Raw genomic sequence first — 24,927 nt, 5'->3', positions numbered from 1 at the left:
GCTTCTGGCCAGAAATCTGTCTAAACTAGCTTTCTTCTCTTCTGGCCATCGTTACCTCTCTCCCTCTTACAAGGAAGAAAGCCCTTTATTCAAATGCTGCTGAAGTTTCCCTGTTCGTGCCTCCATAAACAGCCAGGTGCTTCTTTTTTGTTTCAGTTTCTAAAAGGAAAGAAGGATAAATGGAGAATAGCTGGCTTATGGCATTGCCTGCGTCCCCAGGTGAGGTGTGGATATCACCTCGGTGACATTTTAGCTTTTCTCTTCTCATCTTGCAAATAACAATTTGAAATCCTCCTACATATCCCTGTGCTTAACTTGGTCCATGGAAAAAATGTGGATTATATTTTCATAACCAATTTTAGAACTTAAGGGTTTATGTGTGAGAAAGTATAAATGCTATCAGGGTCTCTCAAGATACTGCAGCCAGAACTAAATGCACTGGGCTGTGTTCCCTGCCAAAATCTAAGTAAATCCTAATGTGACTTGATAACTTAGCTACAGACCTTGGCTTGGAATACAGCCAAAACTTTGAAAGACTGGAAGTTTCAGCTGGCAAAAATGTGAAGGTGAGGTGGTAAATTCATAGCAGACTGGGTTTTCGTTTTAATTATAAGGGAACTCAGCTCTCAAGCAGAAACCATTGAAAAGAGAGGCAAGAAGAAGAGGTGAAGAAGGAGAAAAGAGACAAGTAGCAGTTTATTCCCCCTCTGTGAGTTAAGCTGGGGCTTCCAGGGAGGGGTTTTTTGGCAGTTGTTTCTTTCAGTCTTGTTCAGAATTGGGAGCTCAACGAAGCAGGATAATTGTCAGAAGTGAAATGGTTTTCTTGTTCTACTTAAAGAAGGGTGGTTCTTTCTGCACACTGCCCTGTATCTAGGTTAGTGCACAAACCCAGTGTCTGTACCAGCATCAGACTTTTCAGCAAACTCGGGCAGCTAGTTTTGTACTCACAATTTCACAGTGATCCTCTTCCCTCTTCAGTAATGAAGCATCTGGGGCTTTCATGTGCAGTTTGTAAATGGAGAATAGTCAATGCTTCACAACCTTCGTAATTAAAGAGTGTTCATGGGAACATATTGCCATTCATGCTGTTGCTAGGAAGTTATTTTAAACCCAGATAATTTTCTGCCTCCAAACTAACCAAGTTCCTCTCTCATGTCAGTCAGTTTTTCAGGATGATACCCAAGACAGGGGCTCCAACACAAATGCTCCATACCATGCTCATCCGCTGTGTATGTTATTAGCAGGACAAAAGCTCTTTCGCCTCCCTCCGGTTTTTTAGGCCATATGATAACAACAGGAGATACCACATTTGCCAGTTTTTCCTATTTGCTTTGACTGTGAATTATGAAATTATTTTCAACTCTTCTCCTTGAAAAGACAGTATTTACCTGAATAATTATGGGTGAATGGATCAGAGGCAAACAAGTTGTTTCTGCAAAAACCATGTCAGCTATAGCTTACCTTATTTTGCACTGTTTTAATTTCTGAATTTTTAGTCATGTTTTTCTTACTCATTTTTTGTTGGGGAAGACTGTATTCAGTGGTTTAACTCACTGTAGTTCAACTATTCTCTACTATGTCTACAAAAAAACCCCCCATATCTTAGTTATTAGAATAGAGGAAATGAATAGATAGCAATGTGTGATTTTTACACTTACATTACTTTTCAATGTAAGTATGATTTTTAATAGAAAGCCATGTCCTGATTTTATCTCCTGATTTTAGCTTCTGTCAGACAAACAGGTCCCTTTTCACACTTGAATGCCAGCCATTGAAAATACAGTTGCTCAGATGCTCACTTTGCTTGTGGTCCACAGGAAATATATACCTGGGTTAAGGTTGACACAGGGAAGGTAAACAGTAAGCACCTTACTGTACTGATTGTGCTGCACACCGTGATGTTGGCTAATTTTCTCTTAATTAGAACCAAATGTCACATCCAGAGGCAGGATGGAGCTGGGTCTCCCTTGCTTGACTGAGCATAATATGTGGCCAAACTTTCCAGATCTCCTGCATCACTGATACAGGAGCTCCAAATTCAGGGAGTATCTAAACAGCATGAAAAAACTCCAGATGTACAAGCTTCTTTGGCTCAGACAATAAACTAGTCTTGTATTTAGCAGACATTTTGTATATTCTTTTTTGGAACTGTATCAAGTAAGTTTTTTCACTCTTATTTGTATTTCACATTTTTTTTGTAGATGTCAGCTATCTGCCTTACTATAGTGAGGAACATAAAATACTATTGCAGTAACCTATGACAATGCCTTTAGTCTGCATGCTGTTAGCTATTTATGGTACAGTAATGTTTTATTTCTTAGTCTAAACCCTAGGACCATATTTTAATGAAGATTTAAGACTACGGTACAGCTGCTATTCAAACTCTGTAAGAGAGGAGCATGTTGGAATAGCTCAAGATTTACTGCCGAACTGTTGGTCTTTAAGCTACCGAGTGTCTTTACCCTTCCGTGCAGTAGCTGTGGTGGAAACTTTGCCCACTGCTGTGAAGCAGACACAGCGATTAATGAACCTGAGGCGCGCTAATCAAACATATGTTTTCTTGACACAATGATTGTGTTATATATCACATCCGAAAGTACAGGCCTTTATCTTTCCTTAATGATCTAGCAAGGGGGCTTTTTTAAATGTAGGTGTTTTTCATGCACTCCTTAGATTTGTTCCACAGGGGGTGACTGTTAAAAACATCTGACGGGCATGCAGTTAGCCAGCTCCCTGCTGAGATTAGTAAAATACTATATTTAGTAATCGCACTACATCAAGGAACTCCAGCATTGCAGGAAACAGTTTGATTCAATGCTTTTTTTCTGATTTTTTAATTTTTTTTTTTTATTGTACATATTATTTTTTCATCTGGGACAATTTTTTTTTCATCTTGGTCTTGTTTTTTATCTGTGCTTTAACCTGTCGTTAAAGTCTTTGTTCATACAACAGGATTTTTTCCCCAATTTAATGTTTTTTCCCTTTTAACTGTATTCCTGTTCTACTCTCATAAATAAAATATACAGTATTGTAAAGCAGGCAGTAAGAATGCAAAGTGATATTTGCTGCTCCACGCCTGAGGAGACTAATATATTATTTGTTAGGAAAGGTCTATGGATAATACAATAGAATACTATACTGTGATAGCTCCTATAATTGGCTTTGAGAAGATGGTTGAAGTGAGCAAGTATATTTAATTTATTATAGTAAAGTTTATTTAATTTATTTAATTATTCTATAAATGAAAGTATCTTTCATTTATTTTCACACCAGGAGTATTCCTTCACCAGTAAATATGCATGAAACAGAATTTGAGCTCAAACAAACAGAATTGGTTCACTTTCTTTATAGTAGATGACATAACTATAAGTAGAAGAGCAACAGAAATGGAAAGATAAAAGACCAGTATGGAAAAACACGAATTTCACTGGGAAGCTAAAGAAAGAAAAATTATTCTTAAGACTCTTGTGATTTTTGAGCCCATTCTGGTTTGCTTGTCCCTGTAAATCCAGAGCAACCTATGTAAAATCTTGGAAATCATTCTGTAAATTTTGGACTAAATTGGGTGCTTTCCCTTTAAGGGGCAATTTAAAGGAATACCATCCTTTGTTATAACAAAATAGCTCAGGCTTGTCAATCCAGAAGATTTGTGCATTGCTGAACATAATGGCATTTTATTACCTAGTTTATTTCTGTCTAGCATTCTAAGACTCCTGCTGGTGCTTTGACTCAGAGTAGTTTTTGGTTTGGAAACATGAACTCCAGTGTCACAGATGAGTTCTTTCTTTTGGTAGTGCATATTATTTCTTTTAAGTTATTAAATGGTCAAGAAAGAAAGTGTTTGGCCAGACAGGAGTTGTGTTTCAAACTGTGAACACCTAAGCAGCAGTGTGTGAAAATAGTAGTCTTTATATTTGCTCCTCTTGGTCTCTTGTTAATGCACAGGTAGCTTGTTTCTAACTGTTCAGTGTATTATAGTTAAGCTTAACTACTGTGTATAACAGGTCTCTCACCTTCCTCAGTTGTCACTCAGTAAACCATAGCCCTTGTTGCTGCACAAGGACAGATGTCCAAATCCAGAAGTGCCCACTGAAGACCAGCAGACTATCCTGTTCTATTTACAGAATAATTTATGCAGATTAACGATGGCCATTATCTGAAATTGCATATTGATCCACTGGATTATAGTAGTTTATTTCAAGACAAATCCTGCAGTACTTTTACAGTTTCTATCAGGATGCTTGCACATAGGAAGGTATCATAGCAAAGGTAGATTCAAGAGATGCCTTTATAGAAATACGAAATGTGAAATTTCCTGCTTTTAGAGCAGGTTTATGAGAGAAATGACTTTAAATGTATTTTCTTGCACAGTTTTATGCAGTGTAATTTAGTTTTTCCTTTATAAAACAACATAAAAGTTTGAGAATTTTGGCTATGCCATTCCACATTCAGTTGTAACATTGTAAACATTCATCCTATATCTTCTTTTATGGGAAGCTATAAATGTCCGTCAAAATATTTGCATCTCTTCAGTAATTTAAAGTATTAAAAACAAGGGCCAAATTTCAACATAGTTGTCAAATGGTTTCAGACCTTCACATACATTTCTATATACATACACCAGTTTGTACTACCCCTCTATACATACTCATGCCATGCAGCTTGCTCCTGACTGAACCAGTCTGTGAAAAAGATATACAGTTGCATCTCATGTGGATATCAAACATGAAAGCATACATGTATGAGTAAATGCATGGCATGTGCTTGTGGAAAAAATGACTTCTAGAACATATGTCATTGCTTTGATGGCCGGGATGCACTTCGCATTTTAAACACAGAGGTTTTGTGCTGTACCCATGGAGCGCTGTGTTTGGGATTTCTGAGCTGGTTATACATGATTTATCTCAGATACTGCATGTATGTAGTTACCCAGGAGAAAAGCTAGCAGTGCTGTGTGCTTTCTCCAATAAATGAGTAGGCTCGTGCAGACTTATTGCCAGGATCTTGTTGTTGTGGAGCTGCTTTGTGCTGTGTGGACATACCTTGGAGGAGAATTATGTGTAAATCACTCCTAATAGTCTGAGGCTGGAGTCTTGCATTTGACACAGAAACTTGCACAACCCTTACTACAGACATCTGTATGCTGGCTGTTATTTTCTAACCAGGTTCCTAATGCTGTTCTGTAAGGTGATCTCTGCTTATGTGTTATCCAAATAAAACATTCTGAATTTTAGTGAATGAAATTTCATTGCTGTTTAATCCTTAAAATGCACTAAGCTAATTTGTGAGTAATTTGGCCAGCCTTCAGTCACCACTCCTTGATAGCAAATACTGAATCAAGTATTTACGTGATTTGTTCCCTGCCTTAGATGGTACAATATTCTTCAAACAGATTTAGAGACATTCAGGTTCCTCCCATACTTAGTTATAATAGCTAGGACATATAAAATGCAATACTGCTGTCCAAAAACCTAGAAGCATCTGCTCCTATTGAGACTATGTGATAACTATTCGACCACTACCCTATCTGTTGGAGTGCCTATTTGGGGCATTCTGCTCAAATAGGTAAATACTTCGCTCTCTTGGTTGACAAAAAAACCCAAGCATAGATCAGATTTGAAGAAGAAAAAATAGCTTGAGAATGTAGCAGCTGGACTGATAAATAACAAAATGTGATTTCTGGGAAATTGTGCATACCAGGCCAGTTGTAGAAGAAATCTGAATGTCTCTCTGACTGCACAAATCTGTAGACTAGAGAGGTTTGATGGAAGGACACAGTTATATTCTGTCCCCCATTCAAAGTGCAGTCTTTTGGGTTTTATATTACTGTTCAAATTATTAACATAGAAAGTGTTTGGGTTGGTTCAACTGAAGAGCTTCAACAGGGCAAGAGATAATTAGAAAACTGTTGTCTAAGAAATTACAAAGTAGTGGCCTTGATACATTCAGGTGAAGCCAAAAGTGCATCATGAAATTCCTTCAGGAAAGTTAAGCCTAGAAAGAAACCAAAATTCTGAATTTATTGCAATTTCAATGTGGGACTCTACGGGGGTTATGGATCAAATCTGCTATTGCAGATAATAATGTCACATAATACTAATTATAATTTTTCCTCTGGCTGTCTCCTGTTCTTTCAGCTTATTAGCTTTGCTTTATTCCAGTGGACATTTGTGAAGTGTTATTTATATTGTTCTCATTATAAATAAGCCTACAGGCATGCTATGCAGTTCAGAAAGTGCTATTTTTCCATTTCTCCATATGTGATCTAAGACATGTACTTTTCTCGGTCACCAGATTTCACACATTTTGCTATGTCATATTTGCAGTACAGAATCATCCTCTTGAGGTTTTCTGCCCCATTTCTCCACATCACATCCCCGCAACACATACTCAGCAGAATATGGAGCTTGCAACCAGATACCACAGTTGTGGAAGCTTCTTAAATCCTTGTCATAACAGTAGTCCCTGACATTTAAAGAACTTCAGTTTATATTTGCAAGCCAAATTTCATACCTTCATACCTCTTTTGATTAATCAAAATTAAACCATTGTATATGCGAAGGGGCCTCTTGTGGTTTCTAAGTAAGTAGTATGGCTTTTCTGGCAGAGAGCCACAAGCAATTTAGTGGGCACATATTGTGGGGGTTGAGAGAGAGAGAGAGGCAGGGATAATCCAGAAAACTTTAGGAAGGGCTGAGAGAAATTAATATTTTTATACACAGTACAAGAATTTTACATTCTGTAGCTTACTTTTGGCCACAGTAAAACTGTTTTGATGTGTTGTTGGTAAAATAATTCCATAGTATCAACTTGGTTTTCCTCTCAGCCAGTTTTGCGCTAATTTTGCTTCAGCTGAATTATTCCCAATTTGCACCTGTGGCAGAGAAGAGCTAGGCAGAGGGGATTTCATTCACACAGTGTACAATTAAGTATCATGTATACTTATGCCACTAAATCATTTCCACGGGAATAACTTTAATATTGTTCCTAGTTGTCTTCAGAAATAATAAAGTTCAATTTTGTAGCCTAAATGTCAAGATGAGGCTTATATCATGTAACTTTTGCCTGAGAGCTGTACAGCTGTAAATAGATACTAACATAAAAGGTCTGTCTCCAGCAGAGCTGATCTCTCTTTCCATTTCTGACAGGGGTCACATAGCCAATGTAAATTACCACCATAAACTAAATTCCACCTCTCCTGTAGAACAAAGTGCTTGATCTGCCTGTCTAGAAGCCAGGAGCTACACAGAGAACTGTAATATTTCAACAATTCAGCATGAGTGGCAACCTGTTCTTAATAATGAAGCACTGGCAACATTTAATTTCATTTTGTCTCAACATATTAAAATCCATGCTTTCTTTAGGGGATTTAAGAACTATCAGAAGGGAGCCTGAAGACAAGGAGAATAATTCAAATAGAAGCACTATCTTCCTCTGTATTTCATGCGAGATTCAGGTTCAGTATGCACATCTAGATATTAGTAGGGAATGCGTTACTCTTGGAAAAGGATAGCCTAGACATCTCAAGAAGAATGTGAGTCCTTCTCCATTTTATCTGGCATTTGGATTTAATTAAAAATTAAATTCAAATATACATTAGCCATGTCAAAAGAGTTAGTGGATTTTAGTAGAAATGGAATTACTCTTGGAAAATTTCAATTATTATTGCTAAGTTTTTGGAGGTATAATGATTTACACGTATGCTTCGTAACTAAGCCACACAATGCTGTTAAAATTTATATCTAGGCTGGAAAAGAAAACCTAAAGCTAGATCCTTATATAGATACAACATCTTGGATTCAGTCTCACAGGTCTCAGGAACTGAAGAACACAGCACTTGAAAAACTATCCAACAGACAAATCAGAGAAATTTTGGCCCCAGTTCAGTATTATTTTACACACTTCTTGTTTTATACTGAAGATGAATTCAATGTAAATGTTTGGAATTCTTCTTACAAACTTGTTGAAAAGGGACAGTATTTTAGCATGATTCCCTTGTACAAACCTGGTGTTTAGCAGATTACGTATGTTATTCTGTTATAGGTACACTACAGTGATAGACAAAATGGCAAAGAATGTATGACCTGTTTGACACTGTCTCCTGTGCAGATGACTTTCCAAGGTATCGGAAGCTCCATTGAAGCCAGCCATGACCAGGTATAATACCTTCACCGCACACTCTTGTAATTTTATTAATATCCAGTAAGGCCAGAATATCAGCATTAGTAGATTTTAAACTTCAACACATCTTGTGCTTTTCATATGGCATGTTCTTGTCACTGGGATTTGCCTATCTTGCCATAGTAAAATCCTGATTAGATCTAAAGAGTGGCCCAAAAAGGAGACAAAACTATATTGCCTTTTACATATTTTTAAGACATATTAGGAAGCCTGAAGAGCTTGCTCTAGTTTAAAGTCAGATGTAAGGTTTCTGCAAAGGTTGTGTTTGATTTTATGCATGTATCAGGTCTTGTCTATCCTATTTGTAATAGAAGATTAGGGGTAGCTGGAAAAGCAGGGAGATGAAGCCATCATCTCCTGCCATCATCTGTCACAAGAAACTGGCATTCGAGAGGGGAAAGGAATTTTTAATCAGACTGTAAAACTCCCATTTTGTTTGGCTGTTCTTACAATGTTTAATTCAAGCTTTTGGCTAAAAGCCAGGAAGAAAAGAACCCTCAATGTTAATCACTCATTGCCCTGCTCCTTCAGATGGGAACTGAGGGGGGCTTCCGTTTTAATGTTCTTGTCCTCCAACACTCTTAAGTATAAAAGCAGGGCAGCACTTGCTTACTCCAAAAGTTTTAAAAGCAAAAAGGAAACAAGTAGATGAAACCAAACCTCGTACCTTTCAGATCTTCAGTAGATTGGAAGCAGTACCAGTTTTATTTGCCTTTGCAAGCCATCTTTAAATTGTACTGTGTTCACATTTACCATACATTTTACTAGGCTCTGTGGCAAATTCTCTAAGGAAAGAGGGAAAGAGGGACAATTCTTAATAATTATCAGAATTAGTTACTTTGGGGAAAAGTTTCAGACACTTTTAGCCATATTTTTGATTGGTGGGTTGTTGGTTTTTTTATTTTATTGGAAGTTTCTAAGTTAGTTGTTAACATAAACTAAGCCCATTAGTTATTTACGTGGTAACATGAGGATACTTCCTGTCCTTAAGTATTTGAGTGTTTGGTGTTTTATAATAATGGAGAGCTGTGGTAAGTCAGACCATACTTCGACGTTCAATTCTGATTTTATACAGCAACTTGTTTATGCTGTTCTAAAGTCACTCTGTTTTTCTTTCGGTAAAGATTGTCTTTTAAAATTTAGTTATAACTCAAATACAATATTTAGACATTTCAATGAATTTAAGGTGGTCCCTGTCAATTTGATAACAACTACATTCTGGGCTACCAGCCAGCTTGGCCTTTGTCTTAGCATTTATTTAGGCTAGAGTATGATATGTAAACAGAAAAAAGACTTTGTAAGCAAAAAGCACATTTAAGCTATCTGAATAATTATATATTTAAGACATCTAAATGAAAAAGTGCTATTGAGCCTGCAAAGTCAAGCACCTAGAAATGAGGAAATTCTAGATTACATGCAGCATTAGTTTGATCCCAAGCGTACCCATTCAGTGCTCCAAACTGGACATTCTTCTGGGAGGAAAAAAAAAAACCCACCCCATAAAATCACATAGATAAAGATTTTATCATAGGATGTGCAGAAATAGGTTTGCTTGAAACATAATGTAACTACAATTTCCTAATCTTGCTTCAACTTGAAGTTTAAAAAATGTTCATAATTGGTTTTAGTTATGTAGTTTTCAACAGTGTTCTTCAAAAGGAAAGAAAAATATTTCGTCATTGCATGATGGTGTGGCTGCATTATTGATCCCACATCACTTGTGCAAAGATTTCATCTGAGCTGACAGCAAAAGAAAACAATCATCTAAGGGCCAACTGCTAACCAGTGGGTCACAAAAGAGATCCACATACTGGACAGGATTGACAAATTTCTGCTTGTCCCCTTCCTAAATATCAAAAGAGTTCCAGTATCTGGGAAAAGGGATGCTATTGACTGGTTGTGTTTGATAAGCAGGGTGGCAGGACTGGATTGAAGCATTATTTGCTGTCACCTGAATAAATAGAGAAGAACAAATCATTAGCAAACAAACAGAAAGCTCATCAAGTGTCTGTCAGGCACTGACGTTAATTAATGACAAAATTACAGGGCTTGATGGACTAACTAAAAAAACCCCACAGCAACCAACTTTTGTTTCTTGTTCCTGTGTAATTGGTATGATTTTGCTTAGTTTCCTCCCATTTCACTCACAGCAGGTTAATTTGATACTGTTATTATTCTTATAAAAATAAGAGACAGAACTGCTGTACCTTTGTTAAGCTGAATTACCCACATTTTAAAGTTGCAAATGCAATAAGTGCAAGATAGCCGTATCCTATAAAACTTGAATTCCAGAAACTCTTCTTTATCTTAAGTAGCCTATTACTTTTAAATCATCTCTTTTGCATCGTATGGTAATTAGGACTGGTAATTAGGACTGGTAATTAGGACTAGTCACCTGAAAGCCTGTGATTTCAATGGAGGCATGTTGGTGTGTCAACTATGAGGCCTGACATGATTTGACTTCAGGATCTGTCCACTTCTATGCTTATGAATATAATTTTTCTCATATTCATTCAAAAATGTAGATTTTAGAATTTCTATGTTTCTTAAAAGCAAAACTGTCTAAATGAGACTCTGGAATAGTTCGTGGGAAAGTGGTGGGAGCTGTATACCAGATTTACCTATATTGCGGCAGCAGAACCACAGCTGACCACATACCTTGATCAAAAAAACAAAGAAAAGAAAACCAGCTTCCCAATGGCATCTCCAGCACTACAGTCTGCCTTCTGCATTGGATTTGTCTGTTGTAATATATCTCTCTACTCACATCCAGTGGTAGATTTGCTTCCAGCTGATACCAGATGGTTACAATCCCACATAAGTACATTATCTTGCTTTTTCAAATATGCCAAGACTTGACACAGCAGTTTTTCAAGTCACTTGCTCTTTTCCTATACTCTGTAGGAAGTTTTCATTCTTTAGATTGGTTTAACTTGTGATTTTAATGAGTTTACATTTTTCCCCCATATACTTCATTTGAGCTCTTTCAGATTAAAATAAACATTTCATACTTGTACACTAACTAGTGTGTATTTCAAATGACTGATTGACAAGACATATCTCATTTGATCATGAAGCAGTATTGTGGAAGCAGTTACTGCTCTTTCATTTTCCTTTGGCAAACAGTAAAAAAGGGAAATATCCCTGAAGTACCACTGCAGCCTATCCTGCCGCATGTCTTGTTGGGTTTTGTGTTTAGCTGTGCCAACATCTTTGGTAGAAATGTAATGGTTTTTAGAATACTTTCTTCCTGAATGATTTCTTTTTCTATTTGGGCCCATTTTGAGATTTTTTTGAATGCTTGCCATGGAATACTCAGCCTGTACAACTGAATTTTTAACCCTGAAATTTTTTTTAACTTGATGTTCATTGAGGAGTTACCAGTTCTTTACTTAAATTTCAGGAGAGAGATCAAAGAACAGTGCATTTTCTTAAAGTCTTATTAATATTTTTTTGTGATTTTGGAGGTTTTAATCTATGTGCAGTTTTTGGAGTTGGAAGTATTGTCCATTTGCTTATTACTGACTTCTGCCGTTTACTTCACCTTATAGTCCCAATGAGATGTGCTGTTAAAGTGACAACTTCTTTAAAAGCAAACCTTTTCTGCTTATATTTTTAGTACATGCTATTTAATCCAATCCATTATATTTGTGTTGTATGTTAGACCATGTTTTCAGAACTCTCCTACACTTTATAATGCCTAAAATAGAATACTTCTATTTTCTAGGGCAGATAACAATTGTGTGATGCTATGTATAATCTACCACTATTATCACTTTTATTTTCAAGTATAAAAATAGCTGGAAAGGGAATAAGCAGGGGCAGAAATTGTAGAAGTAGAGAGCTACTGATGAGACAGACTTGATAAGAGAGTCCAACAGGGAGGAGATGTGCTGAAAGGAAGATGCCATGCTCAGCAGTTTCAGAAATTGCTGACGGAAAGCTTGACGAACAGCAGTGACAAGCAAATGGAAATGTGATATCAGGCACACCGTCAATGTAGGCCTGCAAACAGGCATTTCTGGGCAGGGCTAACGGACTGTGGTGATGCCCAGGAGTGAACAACTCCCAATGTACTTGAATACAGCAAAGGTGGAAGTAGTTCTCTAGGGATAAAAGACCTCAGAGATGGGTGGCAGGCTCAGGGGAAGGTGTCCGAAGCATTGAAACTTAAGGTTTAAGAAGAACTTTACCTATAACAGCAAATACATAATACGTACGAAGTTCCACATCTCTGTATTTGTTATGGTCTGAGAATTGTAGATGTAGTGAATTTATGCCAGCCAGCGTCACTGTCTTACCTGTAAGAAAAGCAAAAGCCAAAAAACCTAATGCTGTAGTCAGTGAGTATGCAGAGGATGAGAATTTTGTCCAGTGCTGTAACTGAAAAAGGTTAATGGGATTAGGATTTTTGTTAAGATACTTTTCCACATCATGAAAAAAGATTATTTAGTGGACATGACATTAGTTCCTGCTTAAAATTATTTTTGTTCTAAGGTGAAATTCTTGTTTTCTAGATGTTCAGATTTACTTTAGGGGGTGGGTTTGTCCTGGACATAACCAAAAAATAAGAAAATGTTAGGATTTTAGTTTATTTTTTCAAGATACATGTATTACTTTTTTTGGCTGGTGTTATGATGTGCTTCATTTCTCAGCTTACTTCCACTTGATTTACTATAAATGCAGTTCTCATTTCTTTGGGGTGGCTTCTTTAATAAAATGAGAAAACTTTAGTTTGACTCGGAGAAAATCTTGTATTTTTCCCAAAGCTTGGCAATTCCATCACAGCCATTTCAGCATCAGGACTCCTACCTGACCTTGTAAAAGCATCTCCTTCTCATGCTGGTGTGATATGGCTGACTGCTGTCTTCTCCTTGACAGGTCCATAATCTTCGGAGTGAGTCAGGCATGGGCACAGCTGGGTGCCTGGTGCTCCAGAAGAGCCCATTCATGCTTTTGATATATAGCACCATGTTTCACACTTCTCTTACTGTGTCAGGGAAGTTTCAGTCAGGAGTCATCCCACCAGGTTTTAGGATCACCAGGTTGTTGTCTGTTATTTGGAACTTTTTCTGTCTGCTGTGCTCCCCATGACTTTGTGTGGAATGCTGGTGCATTCTCTCTGTATTCCTCATCTTCTGTTTCACATTATCTCAGTCTTAGATGTACGTGGCAGAACATTTGCTTTTCCCTGGCAGCTGAAGCTTTCCTTGATGAGCCTGAGATCAAACATTTGTATTTGTTCAGGATGCATCATCTTTCATTTTCAAAAAGTGAGTTATTAATTAAATGCCGAATGGGAACAGAATGCAAACCAAGGCCCGGCTATTTCCTGCCAGACCTCTTAGGTGCTCTCATTCAGGGCTTCTTGAGCAGCTTCCCAATGTGACTACTTGCTGAAGATGTTGACTAGGATGTTCCAGGGTTCTGTGTATGTTTGTTTACACAGTAGTGTCAGCAGGGTATGAAATGCTGCTGTTGCAGCCTCAGCATGTCTTACCTTGCTTGGCATGTAAATGATGACAAAGACCATGTATTTTATGGGGACCGTTTTCTCTTCTGTTGGTGACAACTGTTGGTGAGGTTTCACAACAGTGGTGAGATTCACAGAATGGTTGAGGTGGGAAGGGACCTCTGAAGGTTATCTGGTCCACCCCCTGTGCCCAAGCACGGCTACCTAGAGCAGGCTGCACACGACAGTGTTGCAAAATTATCTCCATAGTCGGAGACTTTGTCTTGGTCTTTCCTTCTCACCGAGTTCATCTCCAATCCTGGCTGCTTCCTAAACCACTGAGCTGGCAGAAACTAACTCAAGTTTTTATCCAGTTAAGTGAATTGAACTGATCTCCTGTGGCTTACAGGAGTACCAGAGCTGAAACAAGGGAGACATCAGGACTGCCCAACTAAGAGAAGAGGAGGGGGATCCACCCCCTTCCACAGCAGCAAGCTGTTAGGTCAGGTTACCCACCTTGTAAAATGTCACTTGAAGAGGATGTGGCAAAAATTAACTGTACAGAAAACTTATTTTTTTGTAGAACTTATTTTTTTTGTTTGGTACTCTTAAACCTGCTCCCTGTACAGTAGCATGATCTGGCATAAGAAAATAATAGGAATGTACACATAAGGAGGGAGGAAGAGCAAGATCATAGCAGTCCTGAGCTGGAGAAGTTTAGATGCTTTGAACTGCACCCTTAGTTGCTTGCATTAGCAGGCTTTCAGTGCAGCAGAACATGTGAAAGTGAAAAAGGCATTAACAACATGCAGTGAGCCAACCTTCTATGGACTACAGGCCAGCTCTTCGCTATCCTTAGTCTGAAAATCTGTTTATGGGTTGGTTTGTTTTGCTGTTACTTTAGGCTCAGCTGGCCAATGGGGAAATGTAAAAATCTTGAATCTTCTTGCTGGTGTTAGGGAAGAAGGTTAAAAGGAAAAGATATTGGAGAAGTTTGGAGAAGCTGAAAGTGTCAGTTTCTTCCTTCTCACACTGCAGCAGGAGACTGAGCCTTCTTGCAGTATCAAGAAATCTACCAGCTTTTTTCCTGACAGGAATAAACAGAGGGAAGACAATAGAGACGTGTTTTTGTACTCCACAGTTCAAATTGGACAGGCATACACCTACTAGACAAAAGTTGGTGACAGAGATGGAGGCAAAATCAAAGTGGAAGGAGAGCCCCCTGGTAGCTTATGTTGCTGTTGGGATTATCAAGAATCTGGATTTTTCATCTTGACCCTGAGAGGACATATTTTGTTTTAATAGCTATGTTAATTTTCATTTCTAGGACTGATAAAACCTTTCAAACCTTATGATTTAAAACTAACAGTCAAAACCCAGTTGCCTTTTTTGTAGGCACCTCCATTTTAGACAAAGAAAGGTACAGAGTGTACATGACTCAAATTTGTTGCCCACCCTGTACTTGCCAGAGTTCTTCCGTGGCATTTTCCACACACTAATCAAAGTAATGCTGTGTCTGTTTGTTGATGTGTGTTTAATCACTTGTCATTCAGTGAAGTTGTTTAACACACTAATGATATAATTGCCATTTCAAAATGCATTACCTTAACCACTCTACAAGCCAAAATAATGATTTGCACATGTTGCATCCGAAGAAATGTGCATTTGCCAAAATTGTGTTTGCCACCTAATTTTTCCACTTCTCCTGAAATAATATCACATGGCTGGCATTTTGCATTTACCTAGTACAAGTGAAGTTTCATAGTTTTTTTGTTTGCATAATCATCATGCAACTCCCCTGAATCTACATAGTACATCCTACACCCCTTCATTTCTAGGATTCATAGCAAGAAGCCAGGATCTCATAATAAATATGCTGACAATAGCCTTAAACAAAAATGAAGGAAGTTGGGTTTTATAGGTAATTAATAATAAGTAATTAGTAATTTTATGAGTAACTACAGGGGAATAACCAACCTTATGTCCCATGAAATGCAGTGGGATAACAAAACAGTTCTCCTTTCTGTCACCACTTTATCAAATTGGTACAATTTTCCTCTGAATATCTGCTCAGAGTTTCAACAACTTTTCCTTCTTCTTTTTGAGGTAGGTCTAACACAACATAACCAGCCCTGGTGGGCTACTCTGAGCACTTCTGTAAACTTGGACTGCACTGTTCCCACAGCAAACTCCAGTCATCTGTTGTGTCTGCATAACTTATGCACTCATCTGTATGTAGTTTGGGCCATGTTTTTGATGCTGAAGCACTTTCCTCAGTCTGTTGTAGGCAAACTTGTGTCTGTTCTGGGCAGAAGTAGCATTACTGGAGGAACATACATAGGAATAGTTTTGTCAAATAATGGGAAGAGTGTCAAAGTAGTCATGCATGCACACACTGCAGATTGTGGCAAGTTCCTGTCCAATTTAAAGTTCAGTTCTAAAGTTGCTCTCTAAGCTATGCTACCTGTAATATGGATCAGTACATTGAAGCTTTAGATCTCTGCTGAGATGAGGAAGTTGTGGAGCTATGTTTAGGAGCACTAAAATTAAATTCAGTTCCTAGATATTCATGGTGCAACAACATCCTGCTTTCTTCATTGGATGTTTTTTTAAATACCCCATCAAGAAAGAGATGAAGGCTTATCCTAGCTTCATCATGGAAATTACTTCACTTTCCTTTTTTACGTGATGGCTATTGATACCCTGATGGAAAAGTGTCAGACATCTCCAGGGAAAAGAAGTGCTTATATTACTTTCTATAACTCATTTAACACAGAATCTGAGTCCCTCTCTTGTCTATCAAACTCATTTCATATATATATTTTTTGTAGTCTCACTGAGTTTCTCAGATCATCATGTCTGAACATCCCACTGTTTGAAACAGGAAGGAGTCACCAGCCAGCCTTCTCTTCAAAGCATGTAATGTGCAATATCCTCGCTTGATGGGAGTTCTTGCATCCCCAGAAGCTCTATATGTACTCGTGTCCCCTATTTCATAGCCCTTACAGATGGTCTGTGTCCCAGTACTAATGCTTCATTCCAGTAAGATCCTTCACATATGCTGAATGTAAGACTGCTTCCAAGTAATTCACTGTCTCAAGGATCTGGGACTTGAGATAATAAACACTAAAATGGAGGTATCAAACAAAACCAAAACAGTGAACTCTTAAGTTAAACTTTAAATTTTATAAGTATTTCTTCATATTCATTCTTTCTCTTTCCCATCATTAGGGAGACTGTGAGACCTAGTTTTCCACAGATCCTTACGGCTGTACAAATAATTGATTTTACAGCCCAAAATCTCCTCTCTCATCCTGCATCCCCTCAAAAAAACAATTCAGATTGGCCCAAAATAAAGAAAAAAGTGCGCCTAGCCAAAAAAAATAATTAATTTTGTACTTGGGCATTTGTAGTGAAAGTAGGAAAATAGCTGAGATTCACAAAGCTGGTGGGAAAAACGGTGAATTATTTTACCTACAAGCTCAGCAGCTCGTGTGCTCACACAAGATGCAGAAGATGTAAATTTTATTCTACGCCTGTCTCCACAGGAACATGAATCCTCTGTAGGATCCCTCCTCATGCTGCAGAGCAGCACAGCTGGGTGGCCACAGGAACACAAAGTCAAAAGCACAGGGTAGTCATCTTCTTTGATGGACTAAAACAGTGTGCCCAGTAGAGCTGCGTGAGCAGAAGGGTTTGGGGGAATTCTTGATTTGTAATACCCCACAAGATGGCAGTTAGGGGGCTGTTCTGAAAGGTGAAAAGAAGGACTCGATTCCTCCTGGGAGTCAAAGAGCTGTAAGCTATGATTTTCCACAGTTCAGTATTGACCATCAAGTGAATCTTGCCCTTTCGTTTTCACTACAAATGGCCAAAGCTAAACAAACTAACAGATAACTTCTACGTTTCTGAAGTTATTTACAGTTGAAATTGCAGAATACCTGTCCCAGCTCTGGAAGCGGATTTAGCCAACACAAAGCAGCTTTTTCCAATGTATATCTATTTTCAGGGACAATATGCTTACCTTGCTCTACAGCCAACCCCATCCCTGCCACCAGTACATGTTCAGGTGGTGGCGGCATTGATCAAACCTGCAAGCCTTGTGCTCCTCATGGTTGGAGGCTGCCGTATGGACTCCAAGGAGGGACTGCTAGGTCAGGCTACAATGGCAGTTTAAGGTAATAAGACATGTTCTGCTGGAGTCACTGTGCTCCCCAGCAGTCCCCAGAAAGTCTTCTTCCTCGATCTCATAATTCTTCTAAGCATAACCTGCAGACAAAATGAGAGCTTCTCTTCCTCAGCATTCAGCTCTTCAGCAGTCTGTAAAAAAGCTTTGCATTTGCTTCAGGATTTTTAAAACTTGGATATGTGGTAAGAATTCGTAAAGGGCGCCTTGGCATTTGTTTATATCGCTGCTGTTGCTAAATCTCTTTTACTGGCAGCTCGATACAATAAGTGCCGAAGGCTCAATTCTCTATGTAGTGATAGCAGTGGGGCACTGAGCAGTCCCTGTACCCGTCATGCCTCAGCCATTTATATAAAAAGCACACCTTTTGCTGGTACTGGCTACAGGGCTCATCCCAGTAATGTAAAGATTTTAACTGGCTTGTGAGATCACAGAACGCCTGTTTAGTCATTGCTTCAAGACATCAGGCTGTTCATCAATTCAGTCCTATTTCAGACTACTCCCTAAATATTTCATATTTTAACATTGCTTTGAATAATTGGGGTCATTTTTCTATCACAGCAGGCTCTAGGGAATTACGAATTGAGAAAATTTTTATGTTGTCATATTTGATTCAGTACCCCATTGTCATTTATGTGAAGTGGTACAATAATACACTGTCAGTCATTTAGGGGACAGCTGGGTGTACACGAAGCTTTGTTCTTGTGAGTGAGGCTTCCCAGGGTGCCTCAGTTCATCAATGCAGCTAATACTGCAGGACCAGGGGCTTGGTTTTAGAGTATGCCAGAAAACAGGAGCATTCTTTCAAATTAAATAAAAAATAAACAGGGATCAGTGTGTAGACCTTGTTTTGTCATGCATCTGTCCATGCTTGTGAGGAAAACAGTGCAAAAGCAAGAAATTGGAAAGGAATGTTTGCTATAACTTTCTAAGCTGCAAAATAGTTAAGCAAGAAGATACGGGTTTGGGAAGGAATTAAGTAAAAGGAGGCATCAAACACTGGCTTGACCAAAAAATGGCTTAAATCCCCATTTGCCCTTATAAACAAAAATATTAGCACAGAAGTATTCTGACATGCTGGCAAATAGATTTACACATGTCAAAGTACTTTGAGAAAATTTGCAAGAATTTGCATGTTTTTTGGCCCTCGTTTAAATAAACTGGATCTTGCGGAATTTTTGGAACTCCCCTGATAAGTAACACTTAAATCCCTTTTGATCAAATACCCTTTCTCAGGCAATTACATCTTCTTAATTTAGAGGCCAGTTCAAAAGATTGCTTGTTACCTTCATTTAGCAAAGGTTCAACTGCTGCAGTTTTCTGATCCTTTTAAAAAATGCAAACAGGGAAAGTTTACACAATAAAAGCTCTTTTTTCATTCTCAAATTAATTATTTTGAAATATCTCACAGATTACGTCAGTTTCTTAGTTGCATTCATATTGCAAGATGGTGACTATTGTGTGCTGCTAGTGATGCATTAAATTAGTTGCTTACATTATAAAATCTAAACATATTAGAATCTTTTGTGTTTGTCTTCAAAGATTCCTATTCTAATAAAGCTTTCTGAAACAAGTAAGGTTGTCTTTTTTGTTTAGTTTATGCATCAGTGGAGAACCTAAAGATCTGTAGCCTCTAGCCATCCCTGTCTGTGTTTAGTAGAGTGTAAAGAGATTGTATTTGGAGCAACATATATTTTCATTTAAAAAGGAAAATAATATTTTTCAATTAATCATTTTGTATTTATAAAAGGTAACACCTGGGGCAAATGTAGATGGAAAGTGTTAAAATTCATCCTCTATTCTCAAAGACTGTTTTGCGGTGACTTTTAGTTGGAGTAAAAGAAGTATGTACAATGTACTGAAAAATAGAACTTTGGCTACATTCTTCCTATTTCTGATGGCTTTGTGTCGCTGTTCAGGTCAAAGCGATACAAGACCAACATTCAGTAGAGAACAGTATTTGGGATTTTAAAGAAATGCACAGTTTGGACTCTCAATTTTGGTCTTTAAACAATGTTATAACAGAGACCTAATGAAATATGAAAATTAAAAGCGAAAGCTGACAGCTTTAATATGGCTGGAGTTGTTTTGTGAAAGTAATTTTTGTTGTTAAGGGGAATTCGTGAATACATTTTTAGCAGCAAAGGAGCTTCTTGAAGAGTCAGCTGAGCAGTGTAGCAATGAGTCCCCACACTTTCCCCTCAACGCACTCCTTTTTTTAAGTGCAATTGTCTTAGTTCTTCAGCTGGAGAAATTACTGTTTTAATACACTATAGGTCATTCTGCATCTGCCTTGAGAGCATGTGTTTTAATACATTTAGACATACACCTTTCTGTCTCAACAGTGTTGGCAAGTCATGAGAAAAGAGCAGGGTTTCATTTACCTGTCAAAACCCAAAATAACTGCATCAAGCAAATGGCCAAATAAAATTGTCACCATTCTACTTTCTGTCAATGAATGTCACTGAAAGGAAGAGTAGTGAGCTAAGTGTTAACTGCAGAAGATTATTTTCCATGCAAAAGATAGGCCTTGTAGGATAACAAGTCATGATCACTTCATATCTAAATAACCTCTAGAGCATACAGCAATATAACAGGTACTGAGTTATAGTAAGACTTGGGAAATGTGACAAAATAAGCAGTGGAATGAAGAGAACAGTACTAAAACCAGTTGCAAAAAACAGGAAGAATAGAATTTGATGAAACTATGAAATATCTTAAGGAACATCTTGTTCCTAGTCGTGACTAAACAGTGAGAAAAGTGATAAGGGGTAAACTGGCTGTTTCCAACGTACCATCTTTAGACAAAAAGGCTAAGTGATTAAAAGGTACTGATTAAGTAAATAAGTGTAGCATTTTAAAGTGTTGGATTGAAAAATAAAAGGATATATTATTTGCTTGAAAGATTTTTTAATTAAAGAAAGTATGAGAAGGTATGAAACAGTCTGATGTAACAGCCCACCAGAAGTTGTTTCAGAGGTAATCACTTGCTGAGATATTTAGGCAAGATGTGTTCCATCAGCAGCATAAGACACTGCCATGTGTAACAAGATAGTAGTACTCAGGATACCTGAACAGCTTTGGTAAAGTTAAAGATTAATTATGAAGCTTCAAAATTAATATAAACTATGATCCAAAGTCTAAAATACAAATTAAAGCCTCAGGAGAAAAAATAAAGGCTACATTTTAAATATACCTTCTAAGTCAGGACTTATGATTTAGAGAACTTAAACTATGGTATTCAGAAACAAAAAACATGCACAGCTTTTAAATGGATGCATGCTTTATTTTTGCCAGAACTTTACTTGTTCAGTTTATAATGATACCAGATGAGTTTCCAAACCACTTTCATTAAGAAATTCTGACCAAATATACTGATCCTGTAAAGATTTTCATACTTACTTAATGTAGGTCTGCACATGAGTTGTTCCTTTAGAACACCTAATGGTCAATATGTACAAATGTACAGTCAGAAATGCAAGTTGAACTGATGTGAATGAAGGTTGATCTGAGGTGAAATACAAAATACAGCAACATTCCCTGGGTTCAGTATCACATCTTCATTTTGTCTGGGATCTTCTCTAAGTGCATAACAGTAAAACAAGGCATCTCTGAATACAGTCATACTAAGAAATGATATTTCTACACTTAATTTCTAACGTAAAACTGCATGAATGTTGCACTTTCCAGCTATATCACGTACTTTATAGTAGAATAGATAATTTGGTTTTTGAAGTCCCTTTTGCCCTCTTTTCTTTAACAATCGTATACCCAGGTGATGTGGGTTGGTTTCTATTATACAAAGAAGTCAGAAAGTCTTTTTGGGTCTCAGAATGGATATTGCAAGTACACTGATGTAGTGTGTTAGCTCAGGAAATCTGGTAAAGGCAGTGTTACAGAGTTTTCAGCTGAAGTTTCCATTAAATTCCTTGTCTGGCAGAAGAAAAAAAAGCTGAATATCACTGAGTCTGAGAGAAGTTGTGTGCTTTTCTTCTTGTCTGATCTTCCTCCACCTTTTAAAAGATCTTGGTTTTGTCTTTGTTATTTTTTGAGACATCTCCCTGCAAATCTGTCTTACTGTAAGTACTGAAGGTCCACTTAGGTTGCCCACACCTTCTCCCATAAGCAGAGTAATTCAAGCTTCTTTAGTCTTGAAATACAGAGAATATTTTGCATACCTTATTCTTCTAACTCTTTTTCAGAACCATCTGATCTGTTAAGATATCTTTTAATCTTTGGAGCTCATGGCTAAGCATGCTCAAGATTTGGAATATCAATGTTATCTCTGCTGGTAAAAACACTTTCCTCTTTCTTAAAATGATTCTGACTATGTGTGTCCATGAAGTGGAACTTGCATCACTGCAGATTACATGCTGAATGTTCTATTTTTACAACAATTACATGTCAACATGAGTGGTTTGCTCCAAAATTTAGGAAAATTTAGGATAAAGAGCTGGCTGGATGGCCACATGCAAAGAGTTGTGGTCAATAGCTCAATGTCCAGCTGGAGACCAGTAATGAGTGGTGTCCCTCAGGGATCGGTGTTCGGACTGGTCTTGTTCAACATCTTTGTCAGTGATATGGACAGTGGGATTGAGTGCGCCCTCAGCAAGTTTGCCGATGACACCAAGCTAAGTGGTTCAGTTGATACGCTGGAGGGAAGGGATGCCGTCCAGAGGGACCTTAACACACTTGTGAGGTGGGCTGATGCTGACCTTATGAAGTTCAACCATGACAAGTGCAAGGTCCTACAGCTGGGTTGGAGCAATCCCAGGCACAGCTACAGGCTGGGCAAAGAAGAGATTCAGAGCAGCTCTGCAGAGAAGGACTTGGGGGTGTTGGTCGATGAGAAAATGAACATGAGCCAGCTTCAGTGTGCGCTTGCAGCCCAGAAAGCCAACTGTATCCTGGGCTGCATCAAAAGGATGTGACCAACAGGTCGAAGGAGGTGATCCTGCCCCTCTACTCTGCTCTTGTGAGACCTCACCTGGAGTATTGTGAGCAGTTCTGGTGTTCTCAACATAAAAAGGACATGGAACTGCTGGAACAAGTCCAGAGGAGGGCCACGAGGATGATCAGGGGACTGGAGCACCTCCCGTATGAAGATAGGCTGAGGAAGTTGGGGCTGTTCAGCCTGGAGAAGAGAAGGCTGCGTGGAGACCTCATAGAAGCCTTCCAGTATCTGAGGTGGGCCTATAAGGATGGTGGAGAGGGACTCTTCATCAGGGACTGCAGTGATCAAACAAGGGGTAACAGGTTGAAACTTCACCAGGGGAAGTTTAGATTGGATATAAGGAAGAAATACTTTCCTGTTAGGGTGGCGAGGCACTGGAATGGGTTGCCCAGGGAGGTTGTGAGTGCTCCATCCCTGGCAGTGTTCAAGGCCAGGTCGGACGAAGCCTTGTGTGGGATGGTTTAGTGTGAGGTGTCCCTGCCTATGGCAGGGGGGTTGGAACTAGATGATCTTAAGGTCCTTTCCAACCCAAACCATTCTATGATTCTATGAAAATAGCTGGGTTTTTTTGCAGTTCCTGCTCTTTGCTGGGGAGAAAGCAGAGAGAGCAGCAAAAGTGCATTTTCTGTGTCAAAAGCAAGCCTTTATGTTTAAAAAAAAAGGATATAATTTCCCCTAAATTTCATTATTCCATGAGTTGCATTCCTTGAGTGCTGGGAGTAAAGTTCAAGATGTTAATATGCTAGTATGATTAGGATGCTTTTTGGTGAATGTGGTCTGTATAGGGCTGGGCTCCTGTTCAAAATCAATCAGTCAATAGGTGAATGTCATTAAAGGCTGAATTTGCTGAGGATGAATTTGCATTCTCTAAATAATATGCATATTCTGTGCATAATATCCTTATATAATGTCAAAAATTACAGAGAAAGTAAATCTCAAAAGCTATCCGTTTTCTGTGTACAGATGCACAGGATGTACCTCTGAGAACATCTCAGCATACATCTGAACAGTCCTGTTCAAACCAATTGATTAATCCAGTCTTGTGTCAAAATTCTTATACAATGTTGAATAAATTAAGGCTATGAGTAGGAACAAAATCCTTACAAATTATCTCAGAGCAAAAGAAGAAGTACTGACATGCTGTCAGTGCAACATAAGAAGAAATGTGTATATTATATGTTACTTCTTACAGAAATTACAAAAATCTATGACAAGTTACAAAAATTAATTCACAGGGATTGCTTGTAGGTAAGGTCACTCAGTTACAAGGCATTTTCAAGATCTGGTCCAGATTATATTCATCCATCAGCATACTTAAAACAACTTGTCATTATGGTGTATCCTGTATAAATTAACTATCTGTGTATACATCACATACACAATCAAATTATATTTTACATTTGAAATATATTTAAAATATTTTCTTTTGTTATAAATTTCTTCAGTACAATGTTTTTTCTGCTGAAATCTGAGATGATCTCTTTAATTGTGTAGTGTTGTGTTTCAGTAATTCAAGTCACAGTGCAGGTGGTACATGCAGTTTGCTGATGTTAGAGATAGTATTTAAACAACTCCATGCTCAGAGGTAGTATATCAAAAGTTTTTAAATTGAGGGTGACAGGAACTGGTGCTGCACTTTCATGTTATCCAACAATGTGGAAGAATTTTGACATACAGCTGGAATGATCAAACTGCACCAGTTTTGCTGTCTTAACTTCATTTGACATGAATTTCAAAGGTATTTGAAAATTACTAAGTTGTATGCTACATTTGAAGAGTTTGCCTTCTCTAGAGAGCTCTTTTATAAAGTCTCATACAAGGGGGGTTATGATCTCAAAGCATTGCATAAAGCTGACATATTTTTTGGTAAATTTCCTTTTATGTTTAATTTGTGAATCAGGCAGAAGCTGTAGTTTCTACAGGAGCTGTTACTATTAAAGTTAAGTACACCGCTACTAACCTGCCTACATTATTTTACAAACGTACTTCTTCCACTGATGCAGGAAGAGACTGGCCTGAAAATATTAAAGATTACTTCAGATCATCAGTATTTTGTTTATATATAGTAGATTAAATTGGAAAACAAAGGTAACAACAGGAAGCCCAGAGTTGTTCGCTGATACAAAGTAGGTTCTAATTGTATAATCCGTAGTA

The 24,927-nt window shown here is 38.0% G+C and overlaps 1 protein-coding gene across 3 annotated transcripts in view; it reads left to right on the top strand.

Moving 5' to 3' along the window:
* STAU2 (staufen double-stranded RNA binding protein 2) overlaps positions 1-24,927 on the top strand; it is a 168,442-nt gene that overhangs the window by 98,744 nt on the left and 44,771 nt on the right. For 2 of the 3 annotated variants that reach the window (XM_065668439.1, XM_065668440.1), the window contains exon 13: positions 8,044-8,157. The exons of the other annotated variant lie outside the window; for it this stretch is intronic. In XM_065668439.1, coding sequence (XP_065524511.1) covers positions 8,044-8,157 — 114 coding nt within the window. The remainder of the gene's footprint in view (positions 1-8,043; positions 8,158-24,927) is intronic. 3 annotated transcript variants of the gene reach the window in all.

The sequence above is a fragment of the Lathamus discolor genome, chromosome 2, assembly GCF_037157495.1.
Source record: "Lathamus discolor isolate bLatDis1 chromosome 2, bLatDis1.hap1, whole genome shotgun sequence".
Classification (NCBI taxonomy): domain Eukaryota; kingdom Metazoa; phylum Chordata; class Aves; order Psittaciformes; family Psittacidae; genus Lathamus; species Lathamus discolor.
This window is presented reverse-complemented; position numbering and strand designations above follow the sequence as displayed.